The sequence below is a fragment of the Ictidomys tridecemlineatus genome, chromosome 1 (genome assembly GCF_052094955.1).
Source record: "Ictidomys tridecemlineatus isolate mIctTri1 chromosome 1, mIctTri1.hap1, whole genome shotgun sequence".
In the NCBI taxonomy this organism is placed as follows: domain Eukaryota; kingdom Metazoa; phylum Chordata; class Mammalia; order Rodentia; family Sciuridae; genus Ictidomys; species Ictidomys tridecemlineatus.
In genome coordinates, this window is record NC_135477.1 from 51,169,226 (window position 1) to 51,186,098 (window position 16,873).

The 16,873-nt window shown below is 52.2% G+C and overlaps 1 protein-coding gene across 2 annotated transcripts in view; it reads right to left on the bottom strand.

The window, feature by feature from the left end:
* Window positions 1-10,244: 10,244 nt before the first annotated feature.
* The window catches only part of Adamts14 (ADAM metallopeptidase with thrombospondin type 1 motif 14), a 75,054-nt gene continuing 68,425 nt past the window's right edge, over window positions 10,245-16,873 (bottom strand). For both annotated transcript variants that reach the window (XM_040272542.2, XM_040272540.2), the window contains exons 20-22: window positions 14,688-14,817; window positions 13,563-13,667; window positions 10,245-12,130 (exon numbers count right to left, since the gene is read on the bottom strand). In XM_040272542.2, the coding sequence (XP_040128476.2) occupies window positions 11,637-12,130; window positions 13,563-13,667; window positions 14,688-14,817 (729 nt within the window). In that variant the 3' untranslated portion in view covers window positions 10,245-11,636. The remainder of the gene's footprint in view (window positions 12,131-13,562; window positions 13,668-14,687; window positions 14,818-16,873) is intronic.

A 16,873-nucleotide genomic window follows, 5' to 3' on the forward strand; every position in this document is an offset into this window, starting at 1 on the left:
GTTTCAACTTCAGCAGCCTGGGACAGAGGAGCTGGGGAAGACTGGGTCCGGGGAAGCCAGTAAATGAAGGGGCATCCACTCTCTTCATTTTTTATTTTTTAAAAACCTAAAATTTTGAACAGGTTTAGGTTGATAGAAGCTTTGTGAAAGTAGAGAATGCCCACCTACTCCCTCACTCCATTGCCCTTTTTATTTTTAATATAATAGTTCTATGGAGACATAATCCACACTCTGTAACATCCACCCATTTCAAGTGTATGACTCAATGGCTTCAGTATTCACAATTCCAGAACATTCTCATGGCTCCAAGAAGAATTCTGCTTCAGCTGTCACTCCCCTCTTCCCTGCAAGCTCCCTTTGCCCTGGAAACCACTGATGTTTTCTTGCCTCTGTCACTTTGCCTATTTTGGCTGTAAATGGAATCATGCAGTCTTTTGTGTCTGGCTTCCTAGATTCAGCATGATACTGTCAGGGTCCATCCACGTCGCAGTGTGCTATTACTACTTCACTTTTTAAGGCTGAGTAATATTCCAAGCATGGACAGACCACAGTTTGTTTATCCACTCATCAGCCAATGGATTTTGGCTTGTTTTCACCTTTCAGCTATTGTGAATAATGTTGCTAGGAACATTTCGTGTACAAGCTTTTCTGTGTGTGTATGTGTGTGTGTGTGTGTGTGTGTGTGTGTGTGTGTGTGTGTGCATGTGAAGACACATTTTCAATTCTCAAGTATCTACCTAGAAGTAGATTATTGGGTCATATGATAACTCTACTTTTAACTTTTTGAGGAACTTCCAGACCATTTCCCAAAGTGACTACACCATTTTAACTCCCATCAGCAGGCATGAGTTTTGGATCTACATCCTGCCAATACCTGTCATTATCTAGCTTTCAAATTACAACCGTCCTCGTGAGCACAGAGTGGAGTATTGTTGTTCTGATCTGCATTCCCCTGATGGTTAAGGAGGTTGACCTGGTTGATGATGCTGAGCTGGCACACGCCTGCAATCCCAGCAACTTGGGAGGCTGAGGCAGGAGGATCGCAAGTTCAAAGCCAGCCTCAGCAACTCACTGAGACCCTGTCTCTAAATAAAATACAAAATCGGGCTGGGGATGTGGCTCAGTGGTCAAGTGCCCCTGAGTTCAATCCCTGGTACCCCCACCTCCCCCCCCCAAAAAAAAAGAAAAAAAAGGGCTGGGGATGTGACTTAGTGGTGAAGCACCCCTGGGTGAAATACCTGGTAGTAATAATAATGATGATGATGTTGAGTTTCTTTCCATGAACTTTAGTGGCCATTTGTGATCTGCTTTGGAGAAACAGCTATTTAGATATAATCGTGTTTTTATAAGTAAAACTCCTGTGTGGCCCATGAGGATGCTCCATTTTGCTGGACTTTCTAGCCCCCAAAGGAAAGCTCGTCGGACATGTTGGTACGAGGACCTGGTGTTTTTGTTTGCTCTGACCTCCAGCCTGCTAGGGTCAATAATGGGAGATTATTAATACAGGGTAATGACTGCCTGCTTACCTTCTTCCTGCCAGCCGGGGCGAAGACAATAGTGCACATGAGCCGTTTCTCTATCACTATTTGAGAGGCTCTTCATCCCTAGTGGGAGAGGAGTGGCAGGAGTCCTGGGGCCCATCTTTTCCCTGGGCTCCCCAAACCCACCACTCTTTTCCCACCAAACCACAAGGGTCTGCCCACTGCTCTCCTCGCACCGCTTTGGGGAACCAGTCTCCGGGGCACCCTGGAGTCCCCGCCCCACTGGGTCTCAGCCGTTCCTTCTCCTTGACTCCTTACACAGCAGGTGCTTTTGATTGACACTCTGAGCGATGGGAGCCGTGCTCTGCGTCTGTCCCTGGAGTCAATCCCACAGGCGAAAGGCAGTGAGATCCCACAGAGACGCTGTGGCCATGATTGCGCTTTCATCGTCACCGCCCGATGGGGAAGGAGTGAAAATCTGAACAGGACCGGAAGCACGGAAATCAACCCGGACCAGGAAAACACAACAGCAGCCCTGCCGTTCCCCAAGCTGGGGACAGACAGGGAGGGACACGGCCAGCTGCAAAGCTAACAGGAAATGTGGTCCCTCCTGGCAGCTGTCGAATGCCATAATCACCCTCTCTCCAAGTAACTACTGGTCTTGCCAGTGCGGCCCCCAGAGCCACCGTGACTATCTCCAGGCATTCCTGTGGCTCCCCAGGGACTTGGCCCCCTTTGCGGTTCCCAGCCCCTAGTTAATCCACGCAGCTCTGACTCTCCCTCCCAGGCCATCCAACCCGGAGCCGATCCTGCCTCTCTGGGAACCTCTGCAGCCTGCCTCAACGGACCCTGGAAGACACACTCCCGCCTCCCTCTTGGCCGTCCAGCAAGTCAACACATTAGATTGAACTCCGATGCCCTTGGCTGATTGGACTTTAATAGTTGGTGTGGCCTCTGTGGAGCCCTGCTCTCTTTGGCCGCCGGTGCATTTTGTCCATCCAGCTAAGATTTGATGGCGGTTAGATCATGAACCCAGGGTTGCAATTGCTCAGGCTTGTCTTCCTGCAGCAGGAAGCAGGACAAAAATCACGCCTGTTGCTGGGTGTGGTGGCACACATCTGTGATCCCAGCAGCTCAGGAGGCTGAGGCAGGAGGATCGTGAGTTCAAAGCCAGCCTCAGCAAAAAGCAAGGCACTAAGCAACTCAGTGAGACCCTGTCTCTAAATAAAATGCAAAATAGGGCTGGGGGTGTGGCTCAGTGGTTGAAAGTCCCTGAGTTCAATCCCTGGCACCTCCTATCCCCCCTCCCCGGGGCTGCAAAAGAAAAATATGGCACCTGTGAGCTCCTTTCTCAATCTGGTCATTTCCATGATAGGGGTGGACCACTAAAAATGCTGGCATTTGACAGTTTCGTTGCCCATGCAGGATTGTGGACAATTGTCCAGCCCAGACGTCGGACAGCACTTGGGTAAAGGGCTGATGATCAGCGTACACTGCAGAGCCACTCCCAAAGCCCCGCCAGGGACAGTGGTCACCTCACCCTGCCTCTGAATTCCCTCCCGTTTGTCCCTGAGCAAGTATCTTCTCTCTTTGAGCCTTAGTCTGCCACTCAGCCATGCCCCTTCTTAAAAGGTGGAAAATCTGTGATTCTAAATTCAAACTCCAGAATCATGTGGGGTTCCCAGAAGTAAAAATCACTAGGATTTGTTTCATGCTTTCTATGTTCCCGACACGAGGCTTAGCATTGTATACAGATTTTCCCACTTAGTCCTCATAGCAAAGAGATTAAATGTTGTTTATTATTGTTACAGTTTAGTCTGACACGTCCCCAAAGGCTTGATCCACAGGGCACCAGTGTTCTGAGGGGGAAAGTCAACCTTGGTACTTCGCTGGAAAGTGACTGGATCGTGAGGGCTCTGAGCAACCAATGGGAGGCGGTGGAAACCTAAGAGGTGGAACCTCGTTGGAGGGAGAGAACTTTGGGAGTGTGTCCTTGGGGATTGTATCTTGTCCCTGGCCTCTCTCTGCTTTCTGGCTGCAAGGAAGTGAGCAGCTTTCTTGTACCACAGTCTTCTGTCATAATGCTCTGCTCACCTCAGGCCCAGAGCAGTGCAGTCAACCAACCATGGGCTGAAAACTCTGACACTGTGCACCAAAATCAATATTTCATTTTTTTTCCTCAGGTATTTTGTTATAGCAATGAAAAGCTGACTAATACAATTACACTCATTTTTGATAAGGAAGGTGAAGCAGAGAGAGGTTAAGTGATTTGATGTGCAGCTAGCAAGTGACACCTATGCATTTAATTGGCACAGCTCACTGCTTCCTTAAGTGTCACAGAGAAATCAAAAAGAAACCAAGGCATAGAGAGAGATGTGATTCCCCTCAGCCATACCACCAGAACCCAAGTGTCTTGGCTTCCTAGTCCAATACCCTCTCTCAGCCTCCCACTCTTTCCAGAGTGGCCAGCAACACCCCTTCCAAGAGCCTGACCCTTTAAAACAGACTGACCTGGACCTGCCCACTTGGGACTTGGAAGCCAAGGCCAGGCCAAGGAGGATGGGGGAGGGGCTCCCAGGTAAGATGCTCCTTTGTTGGAGGCTCTGGGGGACCAGGCCCACCCAGTCCGGCAGGCCATCTTCTCTTCAGCAGCTCAGCAGCCCAGAGATGGCTTACCAAAGCCACAGACCAAATCCAGAGCATTGATAGGTTTGCTGTGACCTTTGGAGGTTTTTGTAGTTGTTGTTTTGGTAACTATCTATCTATCTATGGTACCAGGGATTGAATCCAGGGTTCTCAACCCCTGAGCCATATCCCCAGCCCTTTTTGCATTTTATTTAGAGACAGGGTCTCACTGAGTTGCTCAGGGCTTTGCTAAGTTGCTGAAGCTGGCTTTGAACTCACGATCCTCCTGCCTCAGCCTCCTGAGCCACTGGGATTACAGGTGTGCGCCACTGTGCCTAGATGGAGTATTTGTTTTTGAGAATTTGAAAATCAGTAGTTGGCACTAGGATTTCATCTCACTCCTGTCAGAATGGCAATCATCAATAATACAGGAAACAATGAATGTTGGCAAGGAAGTGGGGGGAAAGGCACACTCATACACTGCTGGTGGGACTGCAAATTGGTGCAACCACTCTGGAAAGCAGTATGGAGATTCCTCAGAAACCTGGGAATGGAACCACCATTTGACCCAGCTATCCCACTCCTCGGTTTATACCCAAAGGACTTAAAATCAGCATACTACAGTGACGCAGCCACATCAATGTTTATAGCAGCTCAATTCACAATAGCTAAACTGTGGAACCAACCTAGATGCCCTTCAATAGGTGAATGGATAAAGAAAATGTGGTACATATACTCAGCTTTAAAGAAGAGTGAAATTATGGCATTTGCCAGTAAATGGTTGGAGTTGGAGAATATCATGCTAAGTGAAATAAGCCAATCCCACAAAATCAAAGGCCGAATGTTCTCTTTAATAGGCAGATGCTGATTCACAATAAGGTGGAGGCACTTAGATTAGGTAGAGGGATGTGATGGGAGGGAAGGGGAGGGGATGTGGGGATAGGAGAGATAGTAGAATGACACAGACATGATAACTGTATGTACACATGTGACTGCATGACCCATATGATTCTGCCACATCTACACTCAGAAAATGAGAAATCATATCCCATCTACGTATGATTCATCAAAGTGCATAAATGCATTCTACTGTCATATATGACTAATCAAAACAAATTAAAAAGTTAATTAAAAAAAAAGAAGAAAATCAGTAGCTGGGTCTTCCATCAAAGCCTCAGAAACACTGGGTCCTTGCTCCTCAAGGCCTCAGCCGAGGTGGACCCCACAGTCCCCATCCTCATTTACAAGGTCGCTGGTGTTGGAGAGCCTTGCTGGCCGACCTGCCCTCCCCAGCAGGCCCCGGTGTGCCCAGCCCCGCTCCCCCCCCCCGCCCCACACCCTTTCCCTGCCGGCTGCCCTCGCGCACCCTGGCCCCCAGGCCCCACCCAGGCAGCTCAAGTGCTTCCCACCTTGTCCCTGCTGGACCCGTGGCCCAGGGAGCCTCCAGTCAATCACTGTTTTATAGAAGCAGCTGGGCCCCGGCCAGGGGAAGGGTTTTGCCTGCACTCACAGCAGGGTGATCTGTGAACTGTGTTTTATTTCGTTGTAAGTCACAGGAAATGAGCAGGGGATCCAATTCAGCCATTGCAAAAAGTGTCTGGTGACGGCTCAGCTTTTGTCTAGTGGCCAGTGCTGTAGTTCCTTGGCCAACGGGAAGGAGGGCAGACTCCATGGCTCCAGAGCCAGGCTCGGCTACTCCCTCTTCTCTTGGAGCTGTTTCCAGCCAGAACATTAGAATTGGCCCTGTCTTCTGTCCTGGGAGCCTCAGGTCTTGTTCTTTTTTCTCTTTTTGCAAACCCTGTCACTTCCTAGGTAGCAGGGGCTGTCCTCCGTACAGAGTTCCAGGTGTGTATTTTGTCAGCTGTGTGGTCTCTCCCCAGCTGCCTATATGGAGATTAGCTCTGTGCTCTTCTGGCTGTGTAACTTTAGATAAGTGACCCAATCTCTCTGAGCCTCAGTTTCTTCATCTGGGAAATGGGGACAATAAGAATACCAACTTCTAGGGTTATGGTGAGAATCTAGTGAAACATTAGGTCAAGGGCATAACATAGTGCCTGGCACAAGTCTCTGCTGAATACAACATCAGCATGTGTTCCCCAGTGCTGGAATTAATCTAGAACAAAAGCCACGTTACTAGTACCACGCCACCTTCCTGACAACTTGTTATACAGGGGACAGGGGACCTTTACCAAGGCTGTCACAGCCACCTCCACCTTCACGGCTGGAGATCAGGCCAGAGGTGGTTGTCCCCCGTCTTGCAGGTTTGAAGGCAGCCATGGCCTCCTGCCCAGACGGTGCTCCACCCCTGCATCCTGCCCAACACACGTGGGGAGCTCAGCTGATGCTGACGATTCAGAAAGCCCAGGAATGTCCCAGCTCATGGGGACATGGCCATGAATGCCAATTCTTGCCATGCAGATGGCAAATTCACAAGGTTTTGGAAATAGCATCTGTTCGGATGCCTAGGTCTTCTTCTGTAGGTGTTTTGAGAGAAGATAAAAATAAAACTTTTCCATGTTTGGGGTTATCGCAACAATTTGTAGGAGGCAGTTTGGAAACGCGTATGGAGTAATTTTGAGATGCAGTTTTGGTGCATTCTGCACCCGGTGAACTCTCCTTAGGTGTGATAAAAGTTTTCCCTACCCCGCTGTTTATGATACCAAAATTGAGACATAACCAAAATTGACAGTGCTAGGGGATTGGGTTAAATAAATGATCACTTAGCCATAGGGTAAGGTACTGTGTGGTCATTAGAATTGCAGATGCAGCTCGACATGTTTCAGGGTGAAAATATGTCCTTATATTGTTGTGCAGTGGTGGGGGGAGGGGACAAGTTGCTGATGGCCTTAATAGCTGGTTGGTGTCTGTGTGTGTGTGTGTGTGTGTGTGTGTGTGTGTGTGTGTGTGTGTGTGTGTGAGAATATACACCTAAGCACATGTATCTAAAAGGGTGATCAAATTGTTAATGTGGTTTTTGCTATATTAAAAAATGGATTTTTTTATCATCAAGTTTTAAATTTTGTCAATAATAAACATATAATTTTTTCCCTGGGCTTTTGTTGTTGTTTTGGTACCAGAGATTGAACCCAGGGGTGCTTAACCATTGAGCCACATCTCCAGTTCTTTAAAAAATTTTTTTGTTTTGAGACAGGGGCTCGCTAAGTTGCTTAGGATCTTGCTCAGATGCTGAGGCTGGTTTTGAACTTACTATCCTCCTGCCTCAGCCTCCAGAGCTGCTGGGATTATGGGTATATGCCACCACCACGTTCAGCCACAAATATGTAATTTTTTCATAATTTTTTTAAAAGAGAGAAGAAGGTGGGGGGGGGCAGGCCCAGGAGATATCAAGTTAGTGACAGTACTGACCAGCTATGTTCTTACCTGTCCTTTCTCTTCCTCATCCCTCCACCCTGGGTGTCTCCACCTTTGCCCAAGCCTCAGGCACCTGAAGCCAGGTAGGGAGTAGGGGCTTCTAAGAAGAGCCCACAGAGTTCCAGATCAGGTGACGCAGACTCTGTGCTGTCCCCGCTTCCCCTGCCACCAAACCCAGTGGTTTGCAAAAAGAAAGAGTCCAGAGGCCAAACTGCCCCGTGGAGACCAGGCTGCCCCCCAGGAACAGGACAAGGCTCAGCGGCCCGTCTTCCCCCACTGGAGGAAAGGGAAGGCGAGTCCTCGCTGAGCTCCAGCCCTTCCCATCCTCTCCCACCAAGAGCCCACAGGTCTTGTTAGCTGAGACCCAAATGAAGTCACAGGCCCAAGTCCCAAAGAAGCCTGCTGGACAAAGACAGCCTTAGTGGAGGCCCGGTAAGGGAGGCCCATTCTGCACCCAGATCACCTGGGGAAGCGTGGCATCTTAACAACGGCAGGGCTGCTGACTTACGAACACGGTCTACTGTCATGTAGACAATCACACCCTTAAGTTCAGTGTTCTCTGTGATGCTGCAGAGATTCAGGTATACCCGTGTCTGCTGTTCGTGGTGCTCCTGGAAATGGATTTTGCTTTTTAAACTTTCCCTCTGAAACTTGGTCAGGGTCTCAAGAAGGCCAGGGCTGTCCTGGGGTTCCTGTCCTGACTTACATTTTTCTTAGGCACATCCGTGCAGGCCTGCAGAGGAGAGCCACGGTTGGACACAGACTCCTCTCATGGCGGGGGCTGCCAATGCCTCTAAAGGCCACATTCACTATTAAACCTTATCAACATTTCAGGTGGCTTTTCTTACCTGTTCTTAAGGCAGGTAAGAAACATCATAATAGCGTGCAGACCTCGTAGGGCAGGGCAACACTGCCTGTGTCCTGGTCACCCTTTGGAATTCAGTTAGCTTGCTGGCTTTACAACCTCAGTTCTGAGGGACTCAAAGAGAACTCTGTAGGTTATCAGGTTTTGTTCATTATTAAGGTAGAGTGAGGAGTGAGGGTTTTTTTGTTTGTTTTGTTTTGTTTTTTCTCAGTGCTAGGGGTGGACACACAGGTCCTTGTGCACGCTAGGTCCACGCTCAGCAGCTGAGCCACACCCCCTGCCCTCAGGCAGGGTGTAGGAAACCTGCCATCAGAGTCCCAAGGCCCAGGCTGCCTGCCCAACACCTTGGAGCTGCAGAGAGGGGGACCAAAGAGAGATTGGAGAAGGGAGAGGACCCCACAGGCTGAGGTCAGGGGCTCTGGGACAAGCTCCCCTATCCCCAAGGTGATTTGATCCGCGCAATCCCTATTTAGGAAAACCCAATGATCCATCCCACCCCAGAAGGCACCCACGACACCATAATAGCCTGCATTAGCTGTCGCTCTATCTTGGTTCTTCCACAGAGAGGCAAGGAAATAAATGCTTTCATTCTTCTCTTTTGGATGAACAGAGGGTCAATGTGTCCCCCCACCCGAGTATGGGACAAATGCTAGAGTCCTGAAGTTCGCAGGCAATGTCTCCTCCCCGTACTGGGCTCCGTGGGCCCCGGAGCTCCATGGCGGTTCCTCAGGATGGCTTCTAGAACCTTCTTCCTCCACGCCCATGTTGCAGCTCTGCTTCTAGATATTAAGCTTCTGCTGGAGATGCTGATTAGTGAGGGTTTCCAGTGCTCTAAAATATAAATTTCTGACCCACCACCCCTGCTCCTTGTCCCTACAATAGCAAGATCAGTGGTCACTACGGGAAAAAAGGATTCTCAGGGGAATCTGGCTCGGGAGGGAAGAACGCAGTGATGGATTGGCAATGTCTGCCTTGGGCACAAGATGGGGAGACACATCAGCATCGGGTTTCCATGTGTTGTCCCTGCCCATGCAATGGACCAGCACTGCTGTTAGAGCTGGGCTACAGGGGCACCATCCACCCATACGACCTCTTATGGCAGAAATTGTACTGGGCCAAGGGACACTCCCATCCCGGGCCCATGCTCTCCATCTTAGCAGCCCCACAGAATTTCCTGCCGCAGCCATTCTGAGGCAGCCTCAACGTCAGTCCCCTTGGGGTGTGACTGGGTCACCACATGCGTTCTCTGAGGCTCATGTGGCCGCCATTTGCAAACAGGTAGCTCTCAAGGAGGGGCAGTCTTCTGAAGGATGTAAATGGCACTTGGCCATGAGGGCTGGGTTGTCCACACACACACGTTCAGTCCTTGGAGGTGGGAAGAGAAGGAGCATGTGCTCTGGGAACTCTTTGGATCAAGAGTTAGAGTGAAGTGTTAAGAAGGGAACTGTGTGTGTGCAGTGAAACAGTGTGGTGATTGATTAGTGATGTCTGACACGGACAGGAGGGGGGGGTGAGGTGGGATGGGCACTTTTAAATTGCATAGCGGGCTCCCAATCAGCCCTCCTTGTCCAATAAGACATACCGAATTCCTTCCTACCACCTGGAATCCAGTCCTGCCGGGATCCCTCCCAAGGAAAGAGTGTGCATCACCTTTAAGGAAGCCGCCTCACGCAGGTTTGGAAAGCTCTGGCCATTTAAATACTTTTCTCACTGTGCAGCCCCAAACCACCTCCCAGGCATCGCCACCCTCTGAGTGGTGCTTTGCCCAGGGCTGCGCAGCTCCATCAGGTCCCCTCCCTGACTGTCTCCGCCCCCAGATCTTGCCACAAGCCCAGCCTCAGAGCTGGCTTCACTGTCTCCTTCCTCCAAAACACAGAAAAAAAGCACACACACACCAGCACTTTGTGGGAGGTTAAAACAAATCACCAAGAGCAATGTTAATAAATACACGACACTGAAAAGACCTGACCTCCCAGGCCAGGGGCTCACCTCCCCAACCCAGGCCCAGCTGGCTCTCACAGGAATGTTCCGTGTGTGCCCAGCAGTCTATGGAAGGGACCCCCCAGAGCTTCTGTTCTCCAGGAGGTCCAAGGTCAGGGCCCAGGGCTCCCCTCCCACCAGCCCAGGAAGGCATGAACCACAAGCACCTCTTCCCTGTGAAGGGTCTGAGACAGACCCTCCAGCACCTTGGAGTGAGGACCCCCAGGAACAGCCTGAAAACCTGAGAGCCAAGGGGCCGAGGACTGGTGCCTGCCCCTTGGAGGTGGCCAGGAGGCTGCTGACCTGACTGAGGCTCTAGAGCACCATGGGTCAATGTGTCCCCCCACCCGAGCATGGGACAGAGGCTGGCATCCTGGTCTTGTCATCCCCAGAGCCTGGCTGGGTGGACTCTCTCTGCCTGGGAGTCCCTTGGAGCACCAGGCCTCTGGCTCCAGTCAGGTGGGAGAGACCCCGACTCCAGCAGGAGTGGACTCTGACGGAGGGTGCAGACTGAGGGACAGGGCCTAGGAAATCACATCTCCCCGTGTCCCAAGCCAGGCCCCCCAAACCCTGGAGAAAGAACTGAAGTGGCCATTCCTGGTCTCGCCAGGGATCAAGCACCAGTTTGGAGACTCCTGACGAGGACGTGGGGTCAGGGTGCCCTGGGCCCTCTTCTCTGGACATCTGGGTCTGCAATTGCAAGGCCAATATCTAACCTGGAGTCACCAGAAATAGAAGTGACATCCGCAGGGGCAGAGTGTGGCCACAAGTGCTGCTCTCCAGTTGGCAAAGGTGAGGGGCCTCCGTCCTGGCCTCAGCCAGGGGAGCTGGACCTGAGACCAACGCACTTGTCGCCTGCCACCCTGCAGCAGGGAGCCTCCCGCCAGGCCCACCCTGGCCCCTTCCTCAGCCTGTCCTCGGGGGAGCCCCCCAACTTCCCTCGGCCCCACTCTGCCTTTCTGGGGCCTGCGCGGGGGGGCCCCCCAGCCCTAGGAAAGCAGAAGCCCTACAGCTCCCAGCACGGCTTCGGTCCTGCCTGGGCCCAGGGCTGTGGGGAGGCCGTTACCAACCCTCAGTCCTGGTGGAGCCACCGCAGGTGGCCCTGAGAGGTCCCGTCTGGGCCCGGCTGGCCGAGGTATCCCATCCCCCAACGTGGGGGAAAGAGCCTCACGGCCCCAAACAAGAACAAAAAGGCAAATAACTTAAAAAGGAAGCCTGCGCTCACCCCTGTCCCTCAGTGGGTGTCCTGAGCTGGGGACACGGGAGCAGCACACAGAGTGTAAACACGACTGGCCGGAGGGGTGTGGCATGGCTCATGTCACCGGGGAGGTGGCAGGAAGGCCCGTGCCTGGATGCCCTGGGTCCTCCCTGGGCTGCCCTTGGCCCTCAGAGGCTGGCACAGGTGGCTGGGTCCAGCCCCAAGGTGGTCCCTGAGGAGTGGTAGGGGAGGTGCCCCCAAATGTTCTAGGGCTCAGAGTCTGGGAGGCCATGTGGAGCTGGGCCACTGAGGAGCCCCTGTCCCATGGTCCCGGGAGCTGAGTGGGTCGGCCTTGCTGATGGCCATCCAACTCTCCTGGCCCCCTGGTGGGCTCCACAGCCTCCGGAGTGGCCTTGGGTTCTGGTAAGGAGGTCCCAGGAGTGGAGAACGGAGGAGGCGAGGCCAGGATGGGGTCCGGGCTAGTGGCGGGGCCGGAGGCCTTCTTGGTGCAGGATTCGCAGCACAGGCGGTGGTAGCCAGGGATGGTGCAGTAGCGACCGAGCACTTCCAGGTGGCAGAAGATGGACCTGTCCCCCGCACAGGGCTCCACTGCATACACGGCACAAGGACCAAGGTCGGGGCGTGCCTGTCAGCCAGGCGACCCTGCCACAGGGCCCCACCTCCCACTCACCCACACCTGCCTGCCCTCCAGACTCACTACAGGGCTTTTCCTAGAGGGGCCACCACGGGTCCCCAGATAGGAGAGAGCCCTAATTGGTGGGCTGGAATGGTGATCTCAACGTGTGCCCCCTGCACACAGCATGGGCCTCCCCTGGCACTGGGTGGCCAGATAAACCATCAGGCCCACCAGGAACTCTGAGCCCCTGCAATGCTTTAACAGAACCCTCCAGGGACTCTGATGGGGGACCCGAGAGCCGTGCTCAGCGCCATTCATCACAGGCCGTCCAGCAGAATCGAGGGGAGCCTCACAGACAGCCCTGCCTGCGCCCTTCCCAGAAAACCTGGGCACAGAGGCGCTTCCAACCTGCAGCAGAGCGTGAGAGCCCCATTCTGGATGGAAGTGGGACTCTACACCCCTGCCTGCTAGTCAACCCAGAGGACTCCGACCCCTCCAGGAGTGGCCAGGCTAGAGTCCAGGGAGCTCACACCTGGAACAAGCAGATGGACATTCGGCCACATCCGGGACAGCTGGGTCGTTAAGCTCTCTACCACTGACTCTGGAGTGAGGCAAATCCAGGCTCAAATCCAGGCTCTGCCACTTAACAGCGGTGAAACCTTGGGGAAAATCCCTTAAATTCCCCAAGCCTGGTTCTCCACCTGCCCCGTCCCAGTGAATGACAACACTGCATTATAATAAACACCTGGCACGGAGGGGCGCTCCCCATCCTAATTTGCTTTGCTTTAAGTGGCATCTCGAATGTTTCTGTGATTAATCCAGGCAGGTGTCTCTGGGCAGAATAGGAAGACAAGAGCAGAGAGGGCTACTAATTTCGGCCAGAGAACACCGGGGGTGGTGGGTAGGCTACGGGAACAGATCACAGAAAACGGAAGCCCAGTAGCCTCTAGATGGCGCCCAAGTTCCAGGACCTTCCTCTTCGATTTTGGGAAGCGAACTTTTCTAAGTTTGTTTATGTGTGGGTTGTATTGGGGATTGAATCCAGGAGCGCTTAACCACTGAGCCACATCCCTAGTGATTTTTTGTACTTTATCTAGAGACAGGTCTCACTGAGTTGGGCTGGCTTTGAATTCACGATCCTCCTGCCTCAGCCTCCCGAGCCCCTGGGATTGCAGGTGTGTGCCCAGCTGTTCCTAAGCATTTTGGAATCCCAGACAGGAGGTTATGGACCAGTACAGGACCATCCCACTTCCCAGCTGCAGACTTGGAGGCTCAAGAAGCTGAGATCACAAGACAGATGACAGGCTGGGTCCGCTTTGCTACATGCATGGCCCATGCTTAGATGCCTGGGCCCCCCAAAAGGTTTGGGGAGGGAGGGAGGGAGGAGTCTGTTCAGTCACTTACCTGATGCTATCTTGTTCGTGGCAGGCAACGGCCCTGACTGTGGTACCCACTGCCCCTCTGGAGTCACAGGCTCCTGGGCCTTCACTGTGGAGTTCCGGAGATTTCCTGGGAGCAAGGAGAAGCAGCTCTAGTACAGGTGAGCACCCCTTATCCAAAATGCTCGAGACCAGAAATAGTTCACAGTGTAGATGATTTCAGATTTTTCAATATTTTCATGCACATAATGAAATATATTGGTGAACACACAAGTCTAAACACGAGATTCACTTGCTCCGTGTACACATGGTGAGAGGGTAACTTTACACGATATTTTAAAGATAATTTGGGGAATGAAAGTTTGTGTATCACATTCCCCTTGAGGATGCTATGTTCTACATAGGAATTTTTTATTTGTATGTATGTTTTATTTTTGCAGCACCGAGGATTGAGCCCAGGTACTCCATCACTGAGCTACATCCACAGCTCCCCAGCCCTTTTAACTTTTATTTGAGACAGGGTCTCACCAAGTTTCCCAGGCTGGCCTCAAACTTGGTTGTTTTGGTTTTTTGTTTGCTTTTTATCTTTGTTTATTTATTTCTACTTGGTGCTGAGGAACGAACCCAGGGCCTCGCACATGCTAGGCGAGCACTCCACCACCGAGCCACAACCTCAGCCCTGAACTTGGTTGTTTTTTGTTTGTTTGGTCCAGGGATTAAACCCATGGGCACCTAACCATGGAGCCACATCCTTAACCCCCTTTAAAAATTTATTTATTTATTTATTTATTTTGAAGCTGGATCTTGCTAAGTTGCTTATGGCCTCACTAAGTTGCTGAGGCTGGCCCTGAATTTTTGATCCTCCTGCCTCAGCCTCCTCAGTGGCTGGGGTTATAGGTGTGTGCCACCGTGCCAAGCTGTGCATCTGAGTTTTGACCATAGCTTGCCCCATGAGGTTAGATATGGACTTTTCTACTGTGGCATCATGCCAGCACTCAAAACGTTTTGGATTTTACAGCACTTTGGATTTCATATTTTTGGATTAGGGATGCTTAGCCTATATCTGGGATTCCTAAAGGCCACAATCCAAGGCAGGTCTGGGTGCAAGGTCAAGGCCTTGCTGGGCCAGGCCTCCCCATCCCCGGCTCACCTCCACAGGCTGGCAGGCTGCAGACCTGGACAGTGTCTGGCTTGTCCCCCTCACACTGGCCAAGGCTGTTGGTGTTGGTCCGGCACACCACCTGCCGCTGCTGGATGCCCTCTCCGCAGGTGGCCGAGCACTGCCAGGAAAGGGCGGGGGGGCCAGGACAGCGCCAGGCAGGACAGGTGGAAGGAGAGACAGAGGGAGGACCAGTGAGCTCAGAATCCAGCTAAAGCCCAAGGACAGAAAGGTACAAAGGAGGGTGCCATGCCTTCACCTGACCAAAGGGACTTGCAAGGACGGCTTCTAAGGAACCGCACCCAGCCACCACACCATTGTCAGATTGTCCTTAATCAGTGATGAAGAGCAACTGCCCTGAGCTTGGGACTCCAAAGACCCTCCCACAATCTCCACGGTAAATTCTCATCTCAGGAGGGGACTTCGGGGACCCCCTTCCAGCTATTACCACCTGTGTCCATTGAGCCTGGTCTATGCTCCTCCTAGTCCTAGTCCTCCTCCTCCTCCTCCTCCTCCTCCACCTCCTTCTTCTTCTTTTTTAATATTTTTAGTTGTAGTTGGACACAACACCTTTATTTTATTTATTTATTTTTATGTGGTGCTGAGAATCGAACCCAGGGCCTCACACAGGCCAGGAAAGTGCTCTAACCCTGAGCCCCAGCCCCAGCCCTGTGCCTGGGTTCTCAAATATTTTGTGTATCCCCCTAGCAAGCTCCCCTGCAGCCCACCCCATGGTGTGACCCAGGCAGGATGATTCACTCGATGGCACCTTGTTAAGGACACGTAGGAGCCTTAACTAGCAGCCTTGTCAGTTCAGTTCCCAACTCTGTCAATCAAGAGACCTAAGGGACAGGGTCTCTCTGGCCCCTTCTAGCTCTGACATGCCATGATCTTGTGACTCAGTTTACCCCACTTGCAGAGGTCTGCCCAATGTCTCCTTCCCCGCAGGCATGAGTGCCAGGAGCAGAGGTAACAGGTATCAGGGGCTCGGGCTGTCACACACGCCACCTCTGGGTCGGACACACTTCCTACTCTGATAAATGGGTCACGGGGTGGGGGGAGTTCCGGGGTGAAGGGGCAGGCCCCCAGGGAACAAGGCTGCCCAATCAGGTCACATTTTGGGCACTGACCACATCCTCCTAGCGCAGGGCACGGGAGAGCTTGCAGAGCTGACTTCTCATCCTGGAGCGTGTGACCGCTGGGTGAGGCACAAGGGTCCCGGGGCCACAGACAACCACGGGACGAACGTGGCTCCTCCCCCCAGGATGAACAATGACCAAGAGCAGCCTCCAGACCTGAGTGTTCACCAGGCTCACCATCCGTTTTCTCTCTGGGGCCTTGGAGGACTAGCAATCTTTATTTTATATCAAAATGAATGAAGCTGTATATTATGGAGATAAATATAAAATCTGCACCAGTAGGGATTTTTGCCTTTTATTTACTTTTGCTTTTTATTTGTATTGGTACTGGGGCTGGCACTCAGAGGCCCTTACATGCTGGGCAAGTACTCTTCCACTGAGCTGCACCCCAGCCCTGGGTAGTGGGAGGGTTGGACTCTCTTTTTCTTTTGGTACCGGGGATTGAAACTGGGGGGCGTAACCACTGTGCTATATTCTCAGCCCTTTTTATATTTTACTTAGAGATGGGGTCTTGCTGAATTGCTTAGGGTTTTGCTAAGTTACTGAGGCTGCCTCTGAGCTTGCCATCCTCCTGCCTCAGCCTCCTGAGCCTCTGGGATTACAGGTGTGCACAGCCATGCCTGGTGGGATTGGACTCTTTAAGAAGACCCGGTTAATACTCTTTCACGTAGGCCCTCCCTGACCACCCTCTGTCCTTGTCCTGGGTCACATTCCCTGTCACCCTGCACAGCTCCACCTGGATCTGTACTCTCGACCTTTGTCTACTCTGTCCCCCATCTGGACGGTGAGCTCCAGGAGAGCAAGGATCTTGCCTGGTGCTCTGTTCCCGGCATTCCTTGTACCATGCCTAGCATGCAGTTGGCACTCAGCATGTAAGAATATGCATTCATTTGCTCATCTGGGACTTGGGGACATGGACCCGTGCCTCTTGATGCTTTGTGAGCCTTAAAGGAAAGGGACACGCCCCACATAGAGCCGCGTCCCTGTGTGTGGGAGCCATTCCATTTTGTTTTGAGAGAAACAGCATCAGATGCCAGG